The sequence below is a fragment of the Sorex araneus genome, chromosome 4 (genome assembly GCF_027595985.1).
Source record: "Sorex araneus isolate mSorAra2 chromosome 4, mSorAra2.pri, whole genome shotgun sequence".
In the NCBI taxonomy this organism is placed as follows: Eukaryota; Metazoa; Chordata; class Mammalia; order Eulipotyphla; family Soricidae; genus Sorex; species Sorex araneus.
In genome coordinates, this window is record NC_073305.1 from 212,410,323 (window position 1) to 212,434,696 (window position 24,374).

At 56.6% G+C, this 24,374-nt stretch overlaps 1 protein-coding gene across 6 annotated transcripts in view; it reads right to left on the reverse strand.

The window, feature by feature from the left end:
• ARHGAP17 (Rho GTPase activating protein 17) overlaps positions 1-19,698 on the reverse strand; it is a 98,407-nt gene extending 78,709 nt beyond the window's left edge. For 4 of the 6 annotated variants that reach the window (XM_055135945.1, XM_055135940.1, XM_055135942.1 and 1 more), the window contains exon 1: positions 19,508-19,697. In XM_055135945.1, coding sequence (XP_054991920.1) covers positions 19,508-19,560 — 53 coding nt within the window. In that variant the 5' untranslated portion in view covers positions 19,561-19,697. Of the gene's footprint in view, positions 1-19,507 lie in introns of all 6 variants that reach the window. The other 2 variants (XM_055135944.1, XM_055135941.1) reach the window with 2 other exon arrangements.
• Between the last annotated feature and the right edge of the window lie 4,676 nt (positions 19,699-24,374).

Genomic DNA, 24,374 nt, shown 5'->3' on the forward strand with positions numbered 1-24,374 from the left:
CACTTCCTGGTGGTGCTCAGGGGACTGGACGGTGGTGCCAGGGATTGAACCTGGGCCAGCTGGATGCAAGAAATGTGCCTTAACGCCCGTCCTTTCTCTGCAGCTCGCGAGTGTCCTGTGGGAGGCCACCACAGGCAGCCTCTGAGGGGGCCCACCCGTGAAGCACTCTACGTTCCTCTAAATGTTGGGTCAAACATTTCTCCATGGAGACCGGCTCGTCGCGGTGGAGCTGGACGAGCGACGCTCCGATAACTAGCAGGCTGCTGGGTGGCTGATGCAATACAAGGAATTTCTCTAAATCCCGGGGCTCACGCCCGGAGGCTTGAAGTTACCTGCAGGCTTCTGTGAAATCCTATGCAAAACGGGGGCATGAGTATCTGTCATTTTCTTTTCTCTTCTTTTTTTTTTTCTTTTTGGGTCACACCCGGCAATGCACAGGGGTTCCTCCTGGCTCTGCACTCAGGAATCACCCCTGGCAGTGCTCAGAGGACCCTATGGGATGCTGGGAATCGAACCCAGGTTGGCCGCGTGCAAGGCAACTTTAACTGCCCTACCCGCTGTGCTATTGCTTCAGCCCTAAGTATCTGTTATTTTCTGAGATCCAGGCAGCCCAAGTTTTCCTTCTCGAAGGACTGGGACTCACAGGCTGCAAGGAAACCCCTGGCCTCATGACCTGCTGCTCACCCAGCCGCACCCCCCCTCCAGAAGTCTTTTTAACGCACACGGCCACATATGCTCCATTGAAATGCTCTTATAGTTACTCAACGCTCTCTTCAAATTCCTCCCTCGGCCCGAGTACACGGAGATTGCTTTTCCCATCTGGTGGACGATCTGCCTCGAGGATCAGCTGCCAACCTTCTCAGGAAGGCCCGGGGAGGGAGAAAGGTTCAAAGAGCAGCCACGGTAAAGGGTGAGTGACTCAAAAAGAGGGGAGGACTGCTGGTAGGTTTCCATCGGGAACTGCTCCGGCCAGCCGGGGCATTTGCATTTGAGCAGGCCTGACGCATTCCTTATCGTGTCTCTGGAATGCCCCACAGCGGCGCGATCACATGCCCTTCGTATAGTGCTGCTCCCGCCAGCCAGCCAGCTGGGATCTTAGAGAATCACGCGAGTGAGACGAGACGCCAGGGGCTGGGGCTGGGGGAGGGAAGAATACCATGAAACTGCAGGAGAAGCAACATCGCAGATACGTAGCCGCAGAAATTCAAAGAAGAGGGGCCTGGGCTGCTGAGACCGTGAACTCAATCCTCAGCACCGGCCCCCCACCCCGTCCCCCCTCGTCCCGCACCGGTGTGACATCAACAGCTCTGCTGTTTGGCATCCCCAATGCCAAACTCTCGGGTACACGGAGACCAGGGGTAAGATGACCACAGACAAGTCTGTCACGACGGAAATGACAGCAGAGAGAAGGGACGGGCTAAATCCATGGCAGAGATCAGAAAATCAGGGGTTGGGGCTGGAGCTGGAGGGATAGCACAGCAGGGAGGGTTGGCCTTGCACATGGCCAACCCGGGTTCGAGTCCCAGCATCTCATATGGTTCCCCCAAGCACCGCCAGGAGTCATTCCTGAGTGCAGAGCGGGGAGTAAACCCTGAGCATCGCTGAGTGTGACCCAAAAAGCAAAACAAAACAAAACAAAACATAAAATCAGGGGCTGGGGAAGTAGCACAGTGGGGAGGGTGCTTGCCTTGCAGGCAGCGGACCCGAGTTTGATTTCTGGCATCATCCCAGAGGTCCCCCAAGCACCGCCAGGAGCTTACCCTGAGCACAGAGTTAGGAGTAACCCCTAAGCACTGCTGGATATGCTTCCCCCATTCCCCCCTCAAAAAAGAACCCAAAATATTAAAATCAATACCACCCACGTTTATCAAATTCTCCACAGCAAAAGAGCACCTAAAAAAAGTCTCTAAAACTTTGTGTAGTCGAGGATATGGGGGGGGGGGGGTCAGGGGGTCAGGAAGCTTCAGGAGGGAACTGGGGTACACGCAAGGTTGGCATGTGGGAGCCCCAGGTTTAATCCCTGAGCACTGCCAGGGGTGACCCAAAGACGTCCGTGAGTAAATCCACACATGCAAGGACGTGCTGTGCCCCCGTGAAAACACAGCCTCTCTCCCCCGGGGCTCCTTCAAACACTCACTAGTGCTCCGGGTGTTATTATTTTTGTGTCCTCAGAATCTTGCCCAGAAAAGGGCCAATAAACAAGACTTCAGTGAATGAGCCCCAAGATAATCGAATTATGAGTCCACTTTTCTGGAACTAGGAGACAAACAAACATCCATTTCTATTTAAAAAAAAAAAAAAAGCAGGGGCTGGAGCAATAGTACAGCAGGTAGGGCATTTGCCTTGCACGCGGCCGACCCGGGTTCGATTCCCAGCATCCCATATGGTCCCCTGAGCACTGCCAGGAGTCATTCCTGAGTTGAGAGCCAGGAGTCAGCCCTGAGCATCATCGGGTGTGACCCAAAACCCAAAAAAGAAAAAAGAAAAGCAGGGGGAAAATAACCGAGTAACAAAAGATCAAGAGTTATTAAAAGAATGTGGTATGCGTGCCCTTCCACACACCCAGAGCTGTAACTCAGTGGGAGGGGGGCGTCACAGAAAGCTGAAGTAGATCGAGCGACGTGTTACGGGGCTGGAGGCAGCACAGGGGGCGAGAGGCGTCCGCCTTGTCTGTGGCTGACCCAGGTACAATCACAGGCACCGCGTATGTTTCCCCAGCACTGCCGGGGGTCACTCCTGAGCAGAGTGGCCCCAAACCCCCCCAAAATAAATTAAAAGACATCATAAAACAACGGAGAAGAATTACTGTGTCCTTCAAGGCAGCGATAACATCCAACTGTGGGCCAGAGGGGCAGTAAAGGGTTAAGGTATTTGCCTTCCCCGTGCCGACCCGGTTTCATTCCCGACCCGGTTTCATTCCCCCCGGCACCACCAGGACTGAACCCTGAGCATAGCTGGGTGTGGCCCATGATCCAAAAATTGAAAAAAAAAATTAAAATAAAAATTAAAACAGCATCCAGGAGGCTGAAGCAATAGCACAGCGGGGAGGGCGTTTGCCTTGCACGCAGCTGACCCAGGGTCGACTCCCAGCATCCCATAGGGTCCCCCGAGCACTGCCAGGAGTCATTCCTGAGTGCACAGCCAGGAGTAACAACCCCTGTGCATCGCCGGGTGTGACCCAAAAGCCAAAAATAAAAAAACACCCCAAAACCCAAAAACAGCATCCAACCATAACCAACGGAATCATTCATTCCACCCTTCTCTTGCTCAGTTTCCACTGTCTAACTCTGGCCTTAGCATCTCTCTCTTTCCTCGCCAGTTTCCAGAGCCGCCTGGGTGATCTCTGTTCACTCTCTCCCCCTCTCCTCCTTCTGTAATCCTAACTACATCTGCCACCAGAGTTGTCTTCCTCAACTTAATTCTCTCTCCAGCACTTACAGGCTCCCCAGACCCCACCAGATTTTCCAGACACGATCTCTGTCCCCAACTAGAAGCACTTTCCTTTATTTTTTTATTTTTTTTTTAATTTGGAGGTTCTGAGCCACACCTGGTAATGCTCAGGGGTTCCTCCTGGCTCTGCACTCAGGCATCACTCCTGGCGGTGCTCGGGGGACCCTAAGGGATGCCAGGAATCGAACCTGGGTCAGCCACATGCAAAGCAAGCGCCCGGCTCACTGCCCTATGGCCTTTCTGAGGACGGGGTCACCTGCCACCTGCATCACTTGCTCCAAGTGGTGCTCACAACCACTGTCCAGTGCTTGTCATCGTCCCACTCGGAGACATCTGGGGAAAGATTAGCCCGAGTGTCCCCCAAATGCCAAAAGCATGAGACGACAAATGCCCAAAGAACGGATGTGTCTGAAAGGTGAAGGAAACTAAATGTCGCGCTGCGGAAAATGAGGCCTGGGAGCAAGCTACAACCAAACTGGCCATTTGGGATAAAGAACAGCCTTCACTCTCCCCCGGGCACGGGACGGAGGCGTGCGGGTACCACTCGGGGGTCCTGTGGCCTGTGCAAAACCAAATGTCTTTGGTTCCCCAGTGCCTCTGAAAACCACGTCTGTATTATACTGCGGTCTGTGAGGGGTGTGGGGGCACTGTGTCTTTAAAAGCGCAACATGCACACCCGGCAGTGACGTGAAACAGAGGGAAAGTGGGCGAGAGGCAGACGGGATCGACACGTGTCGGATCGCCAGAAACCTCACATCCGTGGCATCGGGATGATCTGGGAGGGGCGACAGGGCCAGACACCTGCCGGGCTGGGTGTCGAGCTCTTTAAAGCTTGAAGGCAACACCTCCCTCCTGCAGGATGTCACTGTAGCACTGTCATCCCGTTGCTCATCGATTTGCTCGAGCGGGCACCAGTAACGTCTCCACTGTGAGACTTGTTGCTACTGTGTTTGGCATATCGAGTATGACACGGGGAGCTTGCCAGGCTCTGCCGTGTGGGCGGGATACTCTCGGTAGCTTGCAGGGCTCTCTGAGAGGGGCGGAAGAAGGGAACCTGGGTTGGCCGCATGCAAAGCAATCGCCCTACCTGCTGTGCTATCGCTCCAGCCCTCGTGGGATGTCACTGCATCCAAAGCCTGCCCGTGTTTGACTTATATTCGGGTGTGAGGGGCCCATACTCAGTGCTGTGAGGGGAGGAGGCAAGCTTGGGGGGGGACTGGAGGCTCCTCCTATGGTGCTCAGGCTGAGGATCAGACCCAGGGTGCCTACATATGGACCCAGAGCTCCAGCCTTTCGAGCTTATGAGTTTAAACGGGACAGTCTCCGTGGACTTGATGACGTCCACACGCAGCCGCCCGCTCCCCACCACACAGGGAAACAGAGCAGGGTAGCTGCGTCCCGCCGAGGATCAGGGGTCGAGTTCCCCACCCAAGGAAGCCCTTTCCGCGTGAGGGCTCCCTCTGTAAACGTGTCTTGGGGCTGGAGAGTTAGTACAGCAGGAGGGCGGGGTTGCCTTGCATGCAGCTGACCCGGGTTCAATTCCCGGCATCCCGTACAGTCCCTCCCCTGAGCACCGCCAGGAGTAACTCCTGAGTGCAGAGCCAGGAGCGACCCCTGAACATCGCTGGGTGTGGCCCAAAAGTAAACAAAACAAAACAAAACAAAAACTAACGTTTCTTTCCTCTTAGAATTCCCTAGGGCCCTCCATCTCCGCCTGCTGGGCACTCTGGGGCCATGGGCCAGAGAAGCCTTGGCTGAACCCCCCAGTGCATCTCGGAGCCCCGGGGCCTGTGCACGCTGCCTCCCCCCGCCCTTCTCCCCGGTGTGGAGCTGGGCGTGGGTTCAAGTGGCCACTCTCTGGCCCCACAGTTCTGCAAGGATCCAATGACCGGGTGAAATCCAAGCAGGGAGATCCGGCTGCCAGGTGACAGCTGGGAGCTGCTTCGAAGGACTGCTGGGCCCTTCTGAAGACACGCGTGCGGGCACCCCTTGGCGTGGCCCACGGCGCATGATCTCAGCTCTCAGGAGTCAGACATCGGACCAAGCCACCGGAAGGCCCCGCAGGAGAAATCGCTGTGAGACAGCGAAGGGGCGATGGAGTCCAGGACACGACCGAAAGGTGGTCCCGACCCAGAAGACACACCTGAGGGCTGGAGTGATAGTCCAGCGGGGAGGGTGCTGGCAGACCTGGGTTCAGTCCCCAGCACCCTAACAGGGTCCCTCGATTCCTGAGTCCCGAGCCAGGAGTCAGCCCTGAGCATCGTTGGGTGTGGCCCCAACACAACAGCAACAACAACAAAAAAACAAACAACAACACTCAAGACACCCGAGAAGAAGTGTGGGAAAGGGGAAAGAGAACCCTCTCAGGGGCAGGAAGCAGCCTACAGAAAAATCAATACGCTGTAATTAATTGTGAAACATCGATACAGAGGAAACGCGTCTTACCTCCGGGGGCGGGAGTGGGGGGGCGACAAGGGACTGCATATTGTTTTCACAGCATCTGCTAAAATAAGTTCTACCTAGTCACCAGCGCTATCTCCTACAGATGGCTGGGTTCGGTTTTCCAAAGGAATCTGCCTTCTCTTCTCAGACGACTTTTTGTAATAGGACCTACCGCAGCGCAGCGATACTAGGTTGGGGGGGGGCGGGGGGGACTCCAAGGGGTAACTGCCCCTGGGTGGGCCCGGTGGTTTCATGCTCGGGCCTGGCGATGTGGTGCCACCAGGGCAACCGTGCTAGGAGTGGGATCCAGCAGAGCTATACCATGTTGGTGCCTGGGGGCTCTAGGGGCCAGGGCCTGACCCCAGGGCTGCACCCCCTTCCCCTGAGTTATTCCCCTTGTCCCTGCTCCTGACATCTGCATCCAAGCCGCACCTACTCATTCACGTGCAGGGTCCACCCCTGCCTTCCCGGAGTCATAATGTATCCGAGAAGAAACGTGCCGACTTGGGGCTGGAGCTACAGCACAGCGGGGAGGGTGTTTGCCTTGCACGCGGCCCACCCAGGTTCGATTCCCAGCATCCCATAGGGCCCCCTGAGCACCGTCAGGGGTGGTTCCTGAGTGCAGAGCCAGGAGTAACCCCTGTGCATCGCCGGGTGTGACCCAAAAAGAAAAAAAAAAAGAAGAAGAAGAAACGTGCCAACGTGTGTGTATTGGATTACATGAACAAACCAAGATGCGTGCCATCAATATTTCAGCAGAAACGCCCCCACCTGAGAGGACAGGTATACCCGGCTCGATTCCAACCACCTGTGCGTCTGCCTCTCTGTCTGTCTTCTGTCTGTCTGTCTGTCTCCTCACGTTCCTAGGAATTGGTCCAAGTTTTCACCCCGTCCTTCTAGCGTCAGGTTCTCAAGAGTCTTTTCCACATTCAAACGGAAACAAGTGAAAGCTGACCCTGTGAGTCACTGTGAGCACTGGCACAGGAGGACTCGCAGAAGGAGACCAGGAGTCCCCGACAAAAGCTGGAACATATTTAGCTTGACCTTAGGAAAAAGGAAAAAAAAAATTAAAACGGGCCGGAGCGATAGCACAGCGGGGAGGGCGTTTGCCTTGCACATGGCCGACCCAGGTTCAATCCCCAGCATCCCTTGTGTCCCCTGAGCTCCACCAGGAGTAATTCCTGAGTGCAGAGCCAGGAGGGACCCCTGAGCGTCGCCCAGTGTGACCCCAAAAGCCAAAAAAGAGTGTGGTCTGAGCCCCAGGGTGGGGGTGGGGGGAAGGTAAAAATAAAATTAAGTTAAAAAGTAAAAAAATGATAATAAAATTAAAACAGGCAATTCATGTTCTGAAAGACCATAGCCAGGTGCCAGGAGACCGCGGCGCTTAGGGACGCACCAGACCAGGGTTGGTTCTTGGCACCACAAGGTCCCCTGAGAGCCGCTGTGCTCAGTCCCAGAGGCCCTGCCTGGCCGAGCTGGTCAGGTGTATCTTACACAGGGACCCCCCCCCCCACATCCCGCCACCAAACCATTGGCTGAGAAACCCAGTGCCCGCCCTTCGGCCCCCACCCCCAACCAAGCAAAGCAACCCAGTGGTACCAAGGTGGTGGGGAAACGCTGATGGCGTCACGACACGCATGGTGTGACACCGCGTGTTATCCCGCAAGGTGGGAGACAGCGCTGGCACTTTAGCGGTGATTTGGCCACACAGCAGGGCCGCTGGCTCCCAGGGCAGACGCAATGCTTCTACAAACTCTAGAGAATTCAGAAGGGAAAACAGTTCGGAGAAGAACGGCTCTAATCACTAACAGTGCTCACTGGCTCAGTCCAGCAGAAGGGAAAGGCGAGATGTAATCCCAGAGCAAGATAAAATCCCAGGTCAAGGGGATGTAATCTGTGAGCGAGATAAAATCCCAGGTCAAGCCAGGCCAGCCGGGGGGGTAGGGGGGAAGAAACATTGTCAGAACTTGAACTCAAGCTCAAGGAGGCAGGGGAAAGGCAGAGAGAGGCAGCAGTCAAGTCGCAGGAAAGGGGGGGAGGGAGGGAGGGAGGGAGGGAGGGAGGGAGGGAGGGAGGGAGGGAGGGAGGGAGGGAGGGAGGGAGATGGAGAGAGGGAGGAGAGGGAGAGAGGGGGAAGATAGAGAGGGGGGAGAGGGAGATGGGGAGAGGGAGACGGAGAGAGAGGGAGAGGGAAAAGGAGAGAGAGGGGGCTGGAGTGATTGCACAGCGGGTAGGGTGTTTGCCTTGCACGCGGCCGACCTGGGTTCGATCCCCGGCATCCCATATGGTCCCCCAAGTACTGCCAGGAGTAATTCCTGAGTGCAAAGCCAGGAGTAACCCCTGAGCATCACTAGGTGTGACCCCAAAAGCAAAAAAAAAAAAAGTAAAAAAAAGAAAAGGAGAGAGAGAGGGATGGAGAGAGGGAAGGAGAGATGGAGAGGGAGGGGATCGAGGGAGAGGGAGAGACAGAGGGGGGAGCGGAGAGAGAGAAAGGGAGAGGAAGAAATGGAGAGGGGGAGAGAGAGGGAGAGGGAAAAGGAGAAAGGGAGGGATGGAGAGAGGGAGAGAGGGAAGGAGAGATGGAGAGGGAGGGGAGAGAGGGAAAGAGAGAGAGGGAGAGGGAGAGACAGAGAGGGGGAGACGGAGAGAGAGAAAGGGAGAGGGGGAGAGAGAAAAAGGGAGGGGGGGGAGAGAGAGAGAGAGAGAGAGAGAGAGAGAGAGAGAGAGAGAGAGAGAGAGGGAGAGAGGGAGAGTGCACAGGGGGCTAAGGCACTGGCCTGAGGGTTAGCCGCCCCTGCCCGGCGCACGTCCCCGTACTGCAGATGGTCTCAGGGTCGGCAGGAAGCCCTGAGGTCTGAGCACAGTCAGATGTGGCCCCCGCAGACCAAAATAACAAAACTGAAATAAGGAGGCTGCATCGTCAGGGGGGTCAGGCCGGAAGCCCAGCAGGGAAAGAGCAGGTGAGAGAGCGAGGCCAGCCTGGTGGAGGTGAGGCGGCGGGGGATGCAGTGGGCAGGGGTGGGCTGCCCTGCCCGGGAAGGGCTAGCCTCGGACCCGCCTTTTCCCGACAGCTGGGGGCAGAGGGTCTGGTGAAGCCCAGGGAACGCACACGCCGCCGGCTTGAGAATTTCTGCAGAACATTTACGTGCAAAACAAAGCTGAGTGTGGAAACGAAGAGCGAAGAGCGGCCGGGGCTGGCGGCACGGACTCGGGGGTCAGGACGCCGACGGGGGTGGGGGCCATCCCAGGGGGGCTGGTCCGAGCAGAGCCCCGGGATCCTATTTTTACTTGAGGCTTCCAGTGCTCTTTCCAAGATAAATAACGTCGGCGTTTCAGAGGCACAGACGAGAAAGCAAAATTCCCACTGCCCAGGGAAAAAAAACAAGGCGCGTCTCCAAGTGTTTGTCACCGCTGTGTCTCGGTTTCCTTGACTGTGAAACAGCACGCAAGGGACCCCAGTGGCGAGAGAGCAAATACTCTATGCCCGGCTCAAAAAGTGCAGCTAGGGGTCTGGAGTGATAGCACAGTGGGGAGGGCGTTTGCCTTGCACGCGGCCAACCCGGGTTCGAATCCCAGCATCCCATAGGGTCCCCTGAGCACTGCCAGGGGTGATTCCTGAGTGCATGAGCCAGGAGTAACCCCTGTGCATTGCTGGGTATGACCCAAAAAGCAAAAAAAAAAAAAAAAAAAGGTGCAGCTAGTTACTGAAATGCACCCGCAGCAACTTTTCGTAGGATAGGATAAGGATGCCTCTTGCGGGGGGGGGGGGGGGGGGTGAGGGGGTGTCAAAGAAAGATCCCAGATCACAGAGATGTTTTCTTTGACCCACACCGGCAAGTTTGGGGGTTTTGCTTGTTTGTTTGTTTGCTTTCCTCTTTAGCTGCCAAAACTAAGGATCAAGGCACTCCACCTGGAAGTCTGCATTCTGCATTCTGGAGCACGGCTGGAAGTGGGGAGACATGGCTACAGTGCCCCCCACCCCGCGCTGCCCCCATTATACGCCCCCCCTACCCCCCTGACCCAGCAGGTCCCTTTGAAAGGACCCCACATTCACCACGCCCGACGGCCGGAAGTCGATGTCACACGTGACTTTTTACCTTTACCTGTCCTTGAGTTTGGGTCCCCTGATCACAGAATCAAACTTGTGGCCCCAACTTCCTAGAGTAGGGGAACTGCACTTATTTCTTTTTTTTTTTGGGGGGGGTCACACCCTGTGTGCTCACAGGGGCTGCTCCCAGCTCTGTGCTGGTGGCTGGGGGGTGGGGTGGGGGAGGAGGGGAAGGGTCACTCCCGACGGTGGACCGTGCAATCCTGAAACTCAAACTGGGGCTTCCTGCACACAGGGTCTGCGCGCCCAGCCAAGGAACCATCCCCGTGGCCCAGGGGACCAGGACTGGAAGTCAAAGACAATTTACAGACTCACGTAAGGGGAACAGGATTGAAAGTCACTTGCCCACCGTTTTTGCGATTCAAGTCAAACTGGCTTTTGTGGTTGCGCCACCATCGGCATCGCAGTGAGGGGGATGGGCGGGGCGGGGGAGGGGGAGATAGATAGACGCCCGACGGGCATCACACCCGGGGCCCTCTGGAGCCATGTCGCTGACCTATAAATGAGTTGTTCTTCGGTCCGTTCTTTGGCGGCAGAGCTTGACCTCACCTAAAACGGACGCTTTCCCAACCTAGACGGGTCTCACCTGGCGTGAGACGCATTCGTGTGTTTTCCATCCAGAAATGTCCCGTAGAAAGCGACAGTACGGCAGGTAGAGCCCTTTCTGGGGATGCTGCTGACTCGGGTTCCGACCCTGGCACACCCCGACGGTCCCCTGAGCACTGGCAGGAGCGATCCTTGAGTACAGAGCCAGCAGTAAGCTCTGAGAACACCTGGATGTGGCCCCAAAACAAACAAACAAAATAGACTAGTGTGTTAAAAGGTAGCAGCGGCAGAGCCCCGCAGACACGGCTGGTCATGGCGTGCACACACGGTGACTTCCAAGGACCTGAAATCTTCTGACTTCAGAACCTTTTCTGACTCCCCCCACCCCAAAGGACCCAGCCCTGGCAGCCGAAAACCTCCAGAACCCAATGGCTGTCATGCTCACGGCCACTCTCCACACGTCCGGGCTGAGCTCACTCACGACTGAGCCTTTTCCTGGACACTCCATCACAGGACCATAGGACACCCCCTACCCATACTCCAAGAGTACCTCACCACATTGATGGGGTTCAAAGTAGGAGGCGACCAACCTTAGAGGGAAATATTAAATTATTTTGGTTCTGCTTTGGGACAGGGATTGGGGTATGGGATGGAAATACCCGAAATAAGGTGGTGGGAAGGTGTACGGCGGTGGGATGGGTGTTGGAATATTAAATGTAATCAAATATTGTGAACTACTTTGTACAATTTTTTTAAAAAAAGGAACTTTTCTGAACCCACCCGTGTGTGATACGGCATGGTAGACCTTCATCTGCCTTTTATTTCTGTGCTTAAGAAGATACACCACAGGGCTGGAGCAATAGCACAGCGGGTAGGGCGTTTGCCTTGCACGCAGCCAACCCAGGTTCAAGCCCTGGCATCCCATGGAGTAATTCCTGAGTGCAGAGCCAAGAGGAACCCCTGAGCATTGCCGGTGTGACCCAAAAAGAAAAAAAAAAAGGAAGAAAGAAAGAAAAGAAAAAAAGCAAAAAACAACCACGCCACGCAGATGGGCATGCAATAATATTCCTAAATGGCACTGTACCCAATCAGTGGCGATGCTCTCTACCTACATTTAAGAAACAGAAAGAATCTGAGGCAGACGCAGTCCACGCAGTCCACACTCACAAACTGCACAGACCCAGACCAGGACCGGCAAATCCCGGGGGCGGGGGGCGGGGTGTCAGGGGCGGCCTGGCACCCGAGGGACACAGCAGTCACAGCGAGGTGAGTACAACACTCGGCCTTCACATATAAAAACAAAACGATGCTCTTGGACCCCCCCGCACCCCCCACCCCAGGTGTAGGGTTATTTTCCAGCTTTGACTCAACTGCAAATGCTATTCAGTATTCGAGGACGAGGACGGTGCAATCTGTCAAAATGCAAAAAGCCAAGGAAGACCCTATTCCAGGGCAATTCCAACAACTCTCGATTTCTTCCCCGGTGCCCCGTGCAGGCAGAGGGCGGCTGGAATGGACTCAGACTGCGGCCAAGTCCCGAGTCCCGCTGGTTCCGCTTTTCTCTGCTGGAGAAGGCAGAGGAAGCCCAGCGGTGGGAGAAAAAGGAGGCGGCGAGTAGGTGAGAGGATGCAGCCGCCCGAGGCTGGTGAGGGGACGCCTACAGAGGCTGTCCCCGGAGGGATGAGAGTGACTGGAGCCAGAGGGGGGGAGAGGGAGGGCCGCTAGGGAGTGGGAGGGGCTGAGGCTTCCCCGGGAGAGTCAGGCTCTCTCTCCCCACCCAGGGAGGGAGGCTTCTGCGGCAGGAGACAGTTTCCTGGATGCGGAGACTGGGGAGGGCGGGCAAGGAGAGTAAGAGTGAGTCAACAGGGCCGGGGAAGTTGTCTGCCCTGCACGCGGCCGGCTCAGGCTTGGTCCCCAGCATCCCATGTGCCCCCCCCCCTTCAACCAGCACCAGGGGTCATTCCTGAGTGCAAAGTGAGGAGTAACCCCGGAGCATCATCGCCAGGTGTGACCCAAAAAAACAAACACAAGAGAAGAGGGAAGCCAGCCAGGCAGGGCTGGGGTGGCCCTGGAGAGCAGACCTCACCCAGGGGCAGGTCCCACTCCTGGCACCGGGAAGAGGTGACAGATAACGCCAGTCTCCCGAGAGTCTCCGAATGCCGGAAACCAAGGTTTTCATCCACAAAGCCATTTTTGGGTCACAGCCGGCGATGCTCAGGGGTTCCTCCTGGCTCTGCACTCAGGAATCACTCCTGGTGTTGCTCGGGGGACCCTATGGGATGCTGGGGATCAAACCCGGGTCGGCCGTGTGCAAGGCAAATGCCCTCTCTGCTGGACTATCACTCCGGCGCTGACAACTCATTTTTTTTTCTTTTTTTGGTTTTTGGGTCACACCCGGCGATGCACAGGGGTTACTCCTGGTTCTACACTCAGGAATTACTCCTGGCGTTGCTCAGGGGACCATATGGGATGCTGGGATTCGAACCTGGGTCAGCTGCATGCAAGGCAAATGCCCTCCCCGCTGTGCTATCGCTCCAGCCCCCAAGTGTGGGATTTTTTAAGTGTGGGCTGGAAAGACATATATAGATGCACGTTCCAAAGAGGCTAGTGGGGAGCGTTTGTGGGCTAAGTGAGGACCTGAGTCTGACAACGGCCATTTCCAGAACCTGGAAGGGCTGACCAGGGCATCTCAGCCTGGGCCCTCTGGGCAGCCCGACCCGGTAGTTCTCGCCCGTGGAGCCACCGTCACCACCAACGTACAACCGAGTCTCTGATGCTGCCTCGTGTTCCCTGGAAGTGAGAAACCCACCAGCATCGGGTGCTACGGAGGCCGCCAGCTTGGCCTGAGGGTCGGGACGCGTCACTCCCAACTCAGCTCATCAGTGGGGCATCCACTTCCTCCGGCAGCTGCTTCAGAACCGGAAACCCAGACAGACAGGTGACCTGGATCCGGGCTTCCTTGTCGTTTCATCAGAGGACACACCGTCACTTCTCAGAGGTGCAGCGAGCATGGGTGAGATCATGCAAAGCACCTCGGCCATCAACTTAACAAGCCGCAGAGATGCTTCGTAAACAGGAATCCTTCCTGGTGGCAAGGCGGCCGCTTGCTGGAAGCCACAGGGAAGGAAGACCAGAAGCAGCACCGGCCCTGCGTCCCGCCCTGCTCCCCTGGCAGTTGTGCAAACTCGGCACATGCTTCCGGATAAGGCAGAGACGAGGGGCTGGAGCGATAATAGTACGGCAGGTAGGGCGAACCCGAGTTCGATCCCCAGCATCCCATAGGGTCCCCCAGAGCAGCGCCAGGAGTCATTCCTGAGTGCAGAACCAGGAGAAATCCCTGTGCATCACCAGGTGTGACCCAAAAAAGCAAAAAACTAAATAAGTGTTAAAGTAAATAAAATAGCAATGCGGATGGCCAGAAGGGAAGAACCGAGCGGGAGGACTGGGGTGTGTCTCTACACCCCCAGAGAAACACTGGCGGTGACAAGCAGGTCTTTGAAGGATTTCTGCAGAGCGAAGGGAGGACGCGCCAACAAATCCAAGAGAACCAAGAATGGGGCCACACCAGGAAAAAGCCCCGGGGCCAAAAGGAAACATAGGAACTAGTCACTCACTGGTCAGCCGACTGCCCGCGGGAGGCCCCGGAGGAGATCTGGCCACTGACCTACTGTCTCCTGCCCCGTGCGCTCTCAGGGGGACGGTTTCCCCTCAATGGGGAGCTCACTGCCATAGCCCTTTTTCACTAGAAACCAGACATCAGGGTCAGAGAGAGCGAGAAAGAGAGAGGACAGTGTGTGTGTGGGGGGGGGGGGGGCACCAACCTTGCTCCCAGATGGTCCCGCTCCTATCCCTCGCACCACGAAAAGTGATCCCAGTTTTTTTTTTTTCTTTTTGGGTCACACCCGGCGATGCTCAGGGGTACCTCCTGGCTTTGCACTCAGGAATGACTCCTGGCGGTGCTCAGGGGATCCTATGGGATGCTGGGATTCGAACCCGGGTCGGCTGTGTGCAAGGCAAACGCCCTCCCTGCTGTGCTATCGCTTTAGCCCCGAAGAGTGATCCCTGAGCACAGAGCCAGGAGTCATCCCTGAGAGCACAGCCAGGTTCCCTCAACTCCCTCCCCTCCCCCCACAAAAAAAAATCCAGATTTCTGGCTTCTCTGGGAAACCCTGAAGGTTGGTCACAGAGGGCCACTGCTGCCACCTGGTCCGGGCCCTAGCTCTCACCCGACCGGAGTCACAGTCTCAGGCCACGCTGGCCCCGGGGACACCAGAGTCCCCACCTTGGCTTATCTCTCTGGGAAAGTACGCACCCCTGCAGAGCCCTGCCGTCCCACCGAAACCAACAGAGAGACGCGCCCGCCGCGGCCAACACCCCCGGGCCCCTCTCTCCTTGACCCTTCCCCCGGGTCCCTCGGGCTCAGGACCGTACCGACATCCCCCGCAGCTGGGGTGGGCGTGGGTGTTCAAGAAGCGGCAGGACCAGGAGAGGGACACGCAGGACCAGGAGAGGGACACGCAGGAGAGGGACACGCAGGACCAGGAGAGGGACACGCAGGACCAGGAGAGGGACACGCAGGACCAGGAGAGGGACACGCAGGACCAGGAGAGGGACACGAAGGACCACGTGAGGGACACACAGGACCAGGAGAGGGACACGCAGGACCAGGAGAGGGACACGCAGGACCAGGAGAGGGACACGCAGGACCAGGAGAGGGACACGCAGGACCAGGAGAGGGACACGCAGGACCAGGAGAGGGACACGCAGCGTTGTTGCACCTGGGGCCCCAGGACCCCACCCACCACCTCTGCTGGCTGGCACAGTGCCCCGGGGCCCTGCCAGAAGCGTGTCGCCAGTCCCGGGAGACGCACAGGGACGGGGAGAAAAGCACTGCCTGGCCAGCCCGCCGCCCCAGACACAGAGGGCAGAGCAGGGGTCTCCCGGGAAGCGCCAGCCTTCTGCCCCGTCTGCATCACACCACGTCTGGGCTCTCGCAGAGGCCAGCAAAGGAGACACTGAATTCGTGTCTGCACATGAAGCGGTGTGAAACGGGTTCCCGGACACCCAGACTCAATCACCACCAAAGGAACTGAGAAAAAGTGCTCCGGAGCGAAAAACCGAAAAGACCCGAGAGCTCTTCAAGTGTTCTCCCGTTTCTTGTTCCCTTCCTCCCGGCTGAAAGGAGACGCGCCTGGCTGGGGACACAAGCCCCGAGTCCCGAGGGACCGAGCCCGGCAGATGCGGTCACCTTCTGCTTGCCCATTTCCTCCCCGTCTCCTGGGGGCCCCAAGGGTGGCCTTCCCATCCCCCTTTGTGGTGTTGCGACAACCGGGGGTGTCACACGCAGGCTTGCCTGTGCTCGCACGGCTGGGGCCACACAAGTCGAGGTGGTCGCCCCCAGAGAGCCAAGCTCTTAAACGGCGGGGCTGCGTCCGACTCGGGTTCGATCCCCAGCAACCCATAGGGTCCACCGGGAGTGATTCTTTTCTTTTTTTTTTTTTTTGGGTCACACCCAGCGACGCACAGGGGTTCCTCCTGGCTCTGCACTCAGGAATTACCCCTGGTGGTGCTCAGGGGACCCTATGGGATGCTGGGAATCGAACCCGGGTCAGCCGCATGCAAGGCAAATGCCCTACCTGCTGTGCTATCACTCCAACCCTGGGAGTGATTCTTGAGTGCAGAGCCAGGAGTAAGCTCTGAGCATCGCTGGGTGTGACTCAAAAAGCAAAATAAATAAATTTAATAATAATAATAATAATAATAATAATAATAATAATAAACTGCACTCAAAGCCCGGAGCTAGCAATGGGGACCAACCTCTCTGCCTCACGCTCGCAAAGCAGTGCTCCTGCCAACTCCGAACCCTCACTGTGGTTCTTCACAGCTGTGCACCAGGGCACACCACACAGCGCGGGCTCGGCCAGCATCTGTCAGATCGATGGATCAACGAGAGGAAGGAGGGCGGCAGGAGGGCGGCAGGAGGAAGGCTTGTCTCTGCATCTCCGGGACACGGACACCTGCTGTGGAAGACGCTCCCTTCTCCCCCATATCCATGGCCCCTGAGCCACACAACCCACTTTCTGGACGACTGTGCATCCACCCACAGCAAACAAATTGCATCACGAGAAGTCACTCCTTCCCGCCACCACTGGCCCTCCCACGGACCCCACCCTCCGTGCAGGGTCCCCATTCTGGGAAAAAGGGACTTCGTCGGCGCCCGCACTTCTGAGAACTCTGAACTGGGAGCACACACATCACACCATGCACACACACGACTTCCCTCCGAGGTGGGGGTGGGGGGTGGGGGAGGCTCCTTTGCCTCACGCCTTCATCGAGACCCTAAGACTTCCAGAACCCAGAATCTCCTTCTGTGCACCCAGAGGGCTAAGCTCCCTCCTGCCCGCCCCCCCCCACGATAACTCCAGTGGAAGAGGGGGTGGGGGAGGGGCATGGACCCACAAATACCATCCAGGAAATCAACAGCCGCAGAGGAAGAGGTTGCCTGGACGGAGTTTTGACTTTGGGCGCGTGATTGTCGCACCGTTTATAGCTCCGTAATAGCCGCGGCTAACGCGGGCACCGAGCAATAAAGATTTTCAAACAGCCAAAGTTCAGGCCTAGAACTGCCATCCCCGGGATGAATCACCCATGCACTCGCTCCGGTTCATGTCTGCACTATCCTGGGATCACTCCACCCAGGCCCGCAGGTAGGAGGCAAGATTTACAGCGGGGATATAACGATACGCCTGGAGCATTTTCCCGGGTTATGGGACCGGAGAAGGAATCAGTCTCGGGGGGCGCTGAGTCTGATGGGGACTTCTGAAAAGAGGCGAGGCAATGACATTGGAGAAAACACAGGTGCTCCCTGGACCAACGAAAAAGCATCCTGGGGGCAGCCCATCTCAGTGGGGGGGGGGTGGAGGGGGGGGGAGAAGCATCAGGGAAGATATTTTAGTGGCTGAGAAGTCAGAGCCCCGGGAGAGTAGGTGGTGTGATGGGCCTCGTGTGGGATTGGAGGAGTTCTGCGTCCGGAGCTGAGGCAGAGAAAGCACGGCCCCCTCCCAGGACTCAAAGTGGCCACATCTAGCTGACGTTAAACATGAGAAACGGCTACAAGAAAAATCAGAAGCCAGTGAGGCTCTGAAGGGCCGTGTCACTTTACAGGTCTCAGAACTTTGTATTTCAAAAAAAAAGGCAAATCAGATGGGCTGGAGAGAAAGTGCCGCAGGACTTTCTGACCGCAGAACACTGACCCTGGTTCAATTCTCAGCATCGCCTGCATCACCTGAGTCCTGCCAGGAATGCCGCCTGAGCACAGAGCCAGGACTAAGCCCTGAGCACCACTAGGTGTGGCCCAAAAAAATCACAAACCAAAACAAACAAACAAACAAACCAGGAAAAAAAATATAAAATAAAGAGTCAATCTGATATAATAGGTCAAAATGACAATCTGTCAAAAAAAAAAACTGTACCTAACACTAAATATTACACGCTCAAGACAAGGTCCTGAGGAGCAAAAAAACCCACAACAAATTATAATTCGCTCGCGGATTCCTGCTAAAAAGCATTCGCCCTCAGTCTTAGCCCCCTTCTGTATTTTCTTTCTCTTTTTCCCGTGACCCGCAGGAAACCAGTCATATCTGGGCCTGAGAGGTCAGGGTGAACTTAGGGGTGAACCCCTGGACATAGGGTCAATGCCTATCAAATTAACTGGGGGGGTGCCCCCCAAACTCCAACCATAAAACTAAGCAAAAAAAAAAAAAAAAGAGGAGGGAAACGAAACAGCAGAAAAGTAATTTTGTTAAACTCAAGAGGAAGTAAAAGTATTTTCATGCACAACACAAAAAAAGAAGTGTCCCACGTGCTCTGGCCAAACCAAACTACCCTTTTCACTCAGCGACTGGGGTAGGGGGGAAGAAAGAAAGAAAGCAAAGAGAGAGAGAGAGAGAGAGAGAGAGAGAGAGAGAGAGAGAGAGAGAGAGAGAGAGAGAGAGAGGAAAGAAGAAAGAAAGAAAGAAAGAAAGAAAGAAAGAAAGAAAGAAAGAAAGAAAGAAAGAAAGAAAGAAAGAAAGAAAGAAAGAAAGAAGCAAGGGGCCAGAGCTACAGTACAGCGGGTAGGCTCTTGCCTGGCCCGCAGCCGACCCTGGTTCGATCCCCAGCATCCCATATGGTCCCCCGGGCACTGCCAGGAGGGATTTCTGAGGGTAGAGCCAGGAGTTACCCCTGAGCATCGCCGGGTGTGCCGCCTCCACCCCCAGAAAAAAGAGAGGTGAGTGAAGCAATCGGGCTTTCACCCCTCCTACCAGTTTAACACATCTTTGCTCTGGAGCGTCTGACAGTCACCTGGAAACGCGCGCGGAGCCACACGCCAGTCCCCCTGCCAACAGCGCCAGCACCCACCAGCCCTGCGCTGCCACTTCCGTATCAATCAAGTTTCCCGGCGAGCCCCCCACGCCGAGCCCCCAAAACAAGTCCAAAAGAAAACGGGAAGAAGTCTCAGTGCCCGCGGCCCGAGTGAGCCAAGACTCCTCCAAAAGGCGGGGTGGGGAGGCGAAAAGCAAAGCTTGGTTTGGGGCTTTGTTGGGGCTTGGGGGTTGTTTTTTGGGGGCGGGGGGAGTGTTTGGATCTTTTTTAAATTTTTCTTTCCTTTCCCGGGCACCGGGAAAACGTGCCTAAGCCTCGCCCCCCAGTCCAAACTCAGCGTCCCGGGCTCGCCGCAAGTGCGCGCCGGAGACTGCGCCCCCTCCCTCGGCCGCGCGGTGGGCGTTGCTGGCCCCGTCCAGGCCGGCCCGCGGCCCCCGGGCGGGAAAGGACGCGCGGCGGGGGGCGTCCGCCTGGGGACCCGTCGCCGTCCGGGGGGCGCAGGGCGGGTCCCCCCACACGGGCCGCGGCGGCCCGGCCGGGCTGGCGGGGACCCCCGCGCGCCCCGCGCCCCGGCCCCGCCGCCCCGCGCGCACTCGCCTGCCCACGGTCTGGTTGGCCAGCTGCTTCATGCGGTTGAACTGCTTCTTCATGGCGGCGGCGGCGGCCCGCGGGGCTGGGCCCGGGCACGACGGGGACAGCGGCCTGGCGGCTCCTACATCGCGGGCCCAGGCGGCGGCTCCGGCCCGCCCCGCCCCGCCCCGGCCGCGTCACTTCCAGCTGCCCGGCCCAGGGGCCCGCGCTCCGCCCGGCCTCCCCGCCCGCCCGCCCGCCCGCGGCCGCCCCGCGCCACTCGCCCCTCGCCGGGACCCCGGACCCCCGCCCGCGCGCCCTCCCCGGAGCCCCCGGACCCCCGCCCCGCGCGCCCGTACCCGAAACCCCCCGATCCCCCGCCCCGCGCTCTCCTTCCCTGGGACCCCCGATTCCCTGCCCCGCGCGCCCTTCCCCCGGACCCCCGCCCCGTGCGCCCGTACCCGGGACCCCCGACCCCCCGCCCCGCGCTCTCCTTCCCTGGGACCCTCCGATTCCCCGCCCCCGCGCCCCTCCCCCGGGATCCCCGGCCCCCGCCCCGCGCGCCCGTACCCGGGACCACCCCCCACCCCCCGTCCCACGTGCTTCTTCCCCAGGGTCCCTGGATCCCCCGTCCCGCGCGTCCCTTCCCCAAGTCCCCGGACTCCCGAATCCCCCGCCCCGCGCGCTTCTTCCCCGGGATCCCCGACCCCCTGCCCCGCGCGCCCCTTCCCCGTGTTCCCCGGACCCCCGGATCTCCCGCCCCAGCACCCCTTCCCCTGGGCCCCCGGACCGTCCCCCCGCCCGCGCGCTCCTTTCCCCGGACCCCCAATCCGGCCGCCCGCCCCACCACCACCACCCCCGCCCAACACTTTTGGAAGTGGACACCCCACCACCACCACCACAACCTGCGAAGGGAAGGGGACGCCGCGCCTGAGGGACTGTCCCCTGAGCGGAGCGCGTTCGCGGGGGCTGGGGGACGGGCTGCGTGTGTCTCCTACGCTGGGGTCGTGCTTCTTTCTGCAGGGCCTTTATCGTGCGGCCTCCAACGGATGGGTGGATGGCGGTCCCTGGGCACTGCTGAGGTCCGTGGGAAAAAATGCGTCTGTAGCGGCGAAAAGTACAAGCTGCGGGCCAGCACCGAGGCCTGAGATAATGACAGTATGGGGGGGAGGGGGCATTAATTTAAAAATCTGCAGGCAGCAGGAGTGGGCATCGCAGGTGTGGCTGGACCATGCCACGTGGGACCAAACTGCCAAAGCAGGGGCAGAAAGAGTGCCAAGGGTCGGGGTGGGCAGTCTTGGGATGTCGGGGGGCATCTCAGTGGAGACAAACCCTTTCCAAGGCCCACACAGGCCGGGCCTCAGGTCCAGGAGTTGGTGACTCAGTGTTCTGTTTTAATTGTTTCCCCTTTTTTTTGGTGGGGGTGGGAGGATGGGGAGGTCACACTCAGGAGTGCTCAGGACTTACTCCTGGTTCTGTGCTCGAGATTATTCCCGGTGGACTGGGGGGGACCATATGGGATGCAGGGATGGGGATCGGCCTGGTTGGACCATGTGCAGGGCCAGCGCCCTACCCACTGGACTATCCACTGCGGCTCCTGCTTTTGTTTTACTGGGGGAAGGGAACACGCCGTGATCCTGGGAGGGGAGGGGGGTCAGCTGAGGGCATGGTGCATGTTGGGAATGAAAGGGAATCCCAGTCCCAGCATCAAAGCATGCACTCCAGTCTCCCCCACCCTCACCCCCGCCCAGGCTCCATTGTGCGTGCCTGTGTGCGCACACGAGTGCACATATACACACACACGAGTGCATGCATACGCATGCACATATACCCATGCACACACACCCAACATTCCACTTTTGTTTAGGTTCTTTTTTTTTTTCTTTTTCTTTTTGGGTCACACCGGTGATGCTCAGAGCTGACTCCTGGCTCTGCACTCAGGAATTACCCCTGGCAGTGCTTGGGGAACCATATGGGATGCTGGGAATCGAACCCTGGCCGGCCGCGTGTAAGGCAAACGCCCTACCCGCTGCGCTATTGTTTACGTTCTTAACCTGGAACACTGCCTGGGCTCAGAGGACCAGATCGACCCTCCACCCTTAGTTACCACCGACGGGGTTGGTGGTGTTGGCTCCCAGGGCAAAGGGCAGCACAGCCACTGGTCTGAGCTCACCAGCAAAGGTGGAGCAATCACCAAACTCCACCAGGAGGAGACTGGAGCCACTCCAGGAATCTTCAAGCCAGAGAATGAGACTCGAGGCTCCTCTCCAGGACTGGGCCGTAGCTCAGTGGCACGGGCCTGGCACGCAGAGGCTGCATCTCAGCGCCACGAGGTCTCCTGAGTACCACCAGCTGCAGCCCTGGTGGCCCCCGGGTACTGTTGCCTGAGAAGTAGATTTGAGGAGTCTAGATCCCTGAGTGGCTCCACGCCCCCTGAGCACTGTTTGGGAATCCCTCCCCCCCACCACCACCAGAAAAATCTCCGTAGTGATCTAGAGGTCTGAGACATCCATGCAAATAAGGTAGTTAAAGGACTAGTTATCAGTAAGTCCACCTGAAGGTCCATATAAATCAAAGCCTTTGAGGCGAGACGGAACTTAAAGGCTTCGAATTGGGGAAGGGGGGTGCCGGCGGGGGTGGGGGGCGAGTCTGATCTGGGGGCAGCCTGGTGCAGCCGACTCTGCTTCAGCTTCCCAGGGTTATACTATTTCTTAATCAGCATCCTTCCGCTTTCCAGTGCGAAGGTTCTGACTTAGCTGACCTAAATTGTTGGCGAGAAATAAATAGACTGCCCAAAGGAAGCTTTAAGGCTGGCAGCGGAGGGGAACCATTTGGAAGCCTTTTGCTCAGGTTTATACGGCGCAAGTGACAGCGAGCTTTGACTCAGATGAGATCTACAGGGGCTGGCAAGAGAACAGGAGGGAAGGCGCTTGCATGTGACAGCTTCGGGCCCCCCCTGGCACCATGTATGGCCGCTCAAGCACTGAGCTCAGAGCTGGGAAGTCCCTTAGCACCACCAGATGTGACCACCACCACCTGCTTTCTTGAAACCTACAAACTGCATATTAAGTGTCAGCAAACACGATCAGAGAGAGGAAATTGCTGGCCTTCAACTTGAAGTTGTCAGTTTTACAGAATGCTTACAGAAATTAGCAAAAATAAGCTGAAGATATCAAAAATGATCAAGGGGCTATATAGTAAGGAAGGATTGAATGAGAAATCTGTTCCAGCAAGCTGAGTCAGAAATTGGAGTCCGATGTCTCTGAAAATTGTGGGTTTTTTGTTTGTTTGTTTGTTTGTTTGTTTGGGGGTCACATCTTGCAATGCTCAGGCCTTATTCTTGGCTCTGCACTCAGGGATCAGCCCTGGCGGGCTTGGAAGACTATATGGGGTGCTGGAGATTGAACCCAGGTTGGCTGCATGCGAGGCAAGTGACTTAACCACTGTACTTCCTCTTTAGCCCTGAAAAATGTTGATATGCAAAGAGGGATTCAAGTTCGACAAACTGAAAAAATGACTCAAATTCTGCATCTATGAGAGAAGACTCATCTGAATTTTTTTTTTAATTGAACAATAGAAAAAACAAGAGCCTGCTATACCTCTAGCTTAGCCCGAAACCTAGACACAATCACAGAATTAGGATCCGGACCCCTTCAACGGAAAGTTCTCAAAGACAATCCTGAGGAAGAAATAAAACATCATCCAAAGAAAAGTGTGGATCAAAGCTAAAGACGCAACTATTTCCATCTTTACAGAAGCAAAAAACAGAAAATGATGGAATGAACTTTTTTTTTTCATAACAGGAAGAATGAGAGATCCCCTCAGCCCTTTCCAGCAAAAGATGAGGAAATTCAGGATTTGACAGACATAACAGAACAAACCAAAACCTAGTAGCCTTAAACAAACAAACAAAAACAAGGACATAGCCACAAAAAAATTCTGGTATTTTTTCAAGAAGCAAACGTTCCTTGTGTTACTACAGGGCACAGAAGTCAAAAGCACGCTTTACCTAAAAACAAAACTGAAAGCAGTCACAAGAGTCTTTTGAAAAGAACTGGAGCTAAAACTGGTCACTGACCAGATGATCTCTCTGGACAGGCTGAATCTCTCTCCAGAAATGAGGTTGGTAGACTAATTCAGATTGTCAGCAGAAATAGTTAGAGACAGAGTCTCCAGCAAATGTCTCCAGTCCCCTATGAGTGGCACACTGAGGGCCTTGCCACAGTTCCAAACCCGTGACTTGGAGAGAGAACTAGAATTGGTGGCTTCACACGAAAAGGGAAATCTGCCACCTACAAAGGGAATAACACAAAACGGCAAATGCTGCGATTACCAACGAAACAGACATCTCCAAACTTCGACTTGCAATCTTGCCAGCAGAGAAAAAGCCCAACACCATCTCAAAAGAATTGGACACCCCTGAATCTTCCCAGGTAGACATTGATTTGGGCTGAGAACTCTGGGGCCTTCTTGGAATGGGGGGGCGGACAGATTCCCTCTCTGCCTGGGAAAAGTCACAGCACCCGCAGTAACACCTGACACCCTCTGATATAGAAACAAACAGCCCAGCTACACAACTGAACCTTATTAAACTACCAAGCTGGAGCGATAGCACAGTGGGGAGGACGTTTGCCTTGCACGCGGCCGACCTGGGTTCGATTCCCAGCATCCCATATGGTTCCCCGAGCACCATGAGCCAGGAGTAACCCCTGTGCATTGCCAAATGTGACCCAAAAAACAAAACACAAAACCAAACCAAAAAAACTACCAAGCCACCCAATGGTACCTGATCTCTAGCTCCTGGACTGTGCCACCAGTGACCTGTGTGACACCTCAAAATTTTATAGGACTGTCAGTCCTCTAGGACCACAGCAAGCCTGAGGGGAGAGCTTAA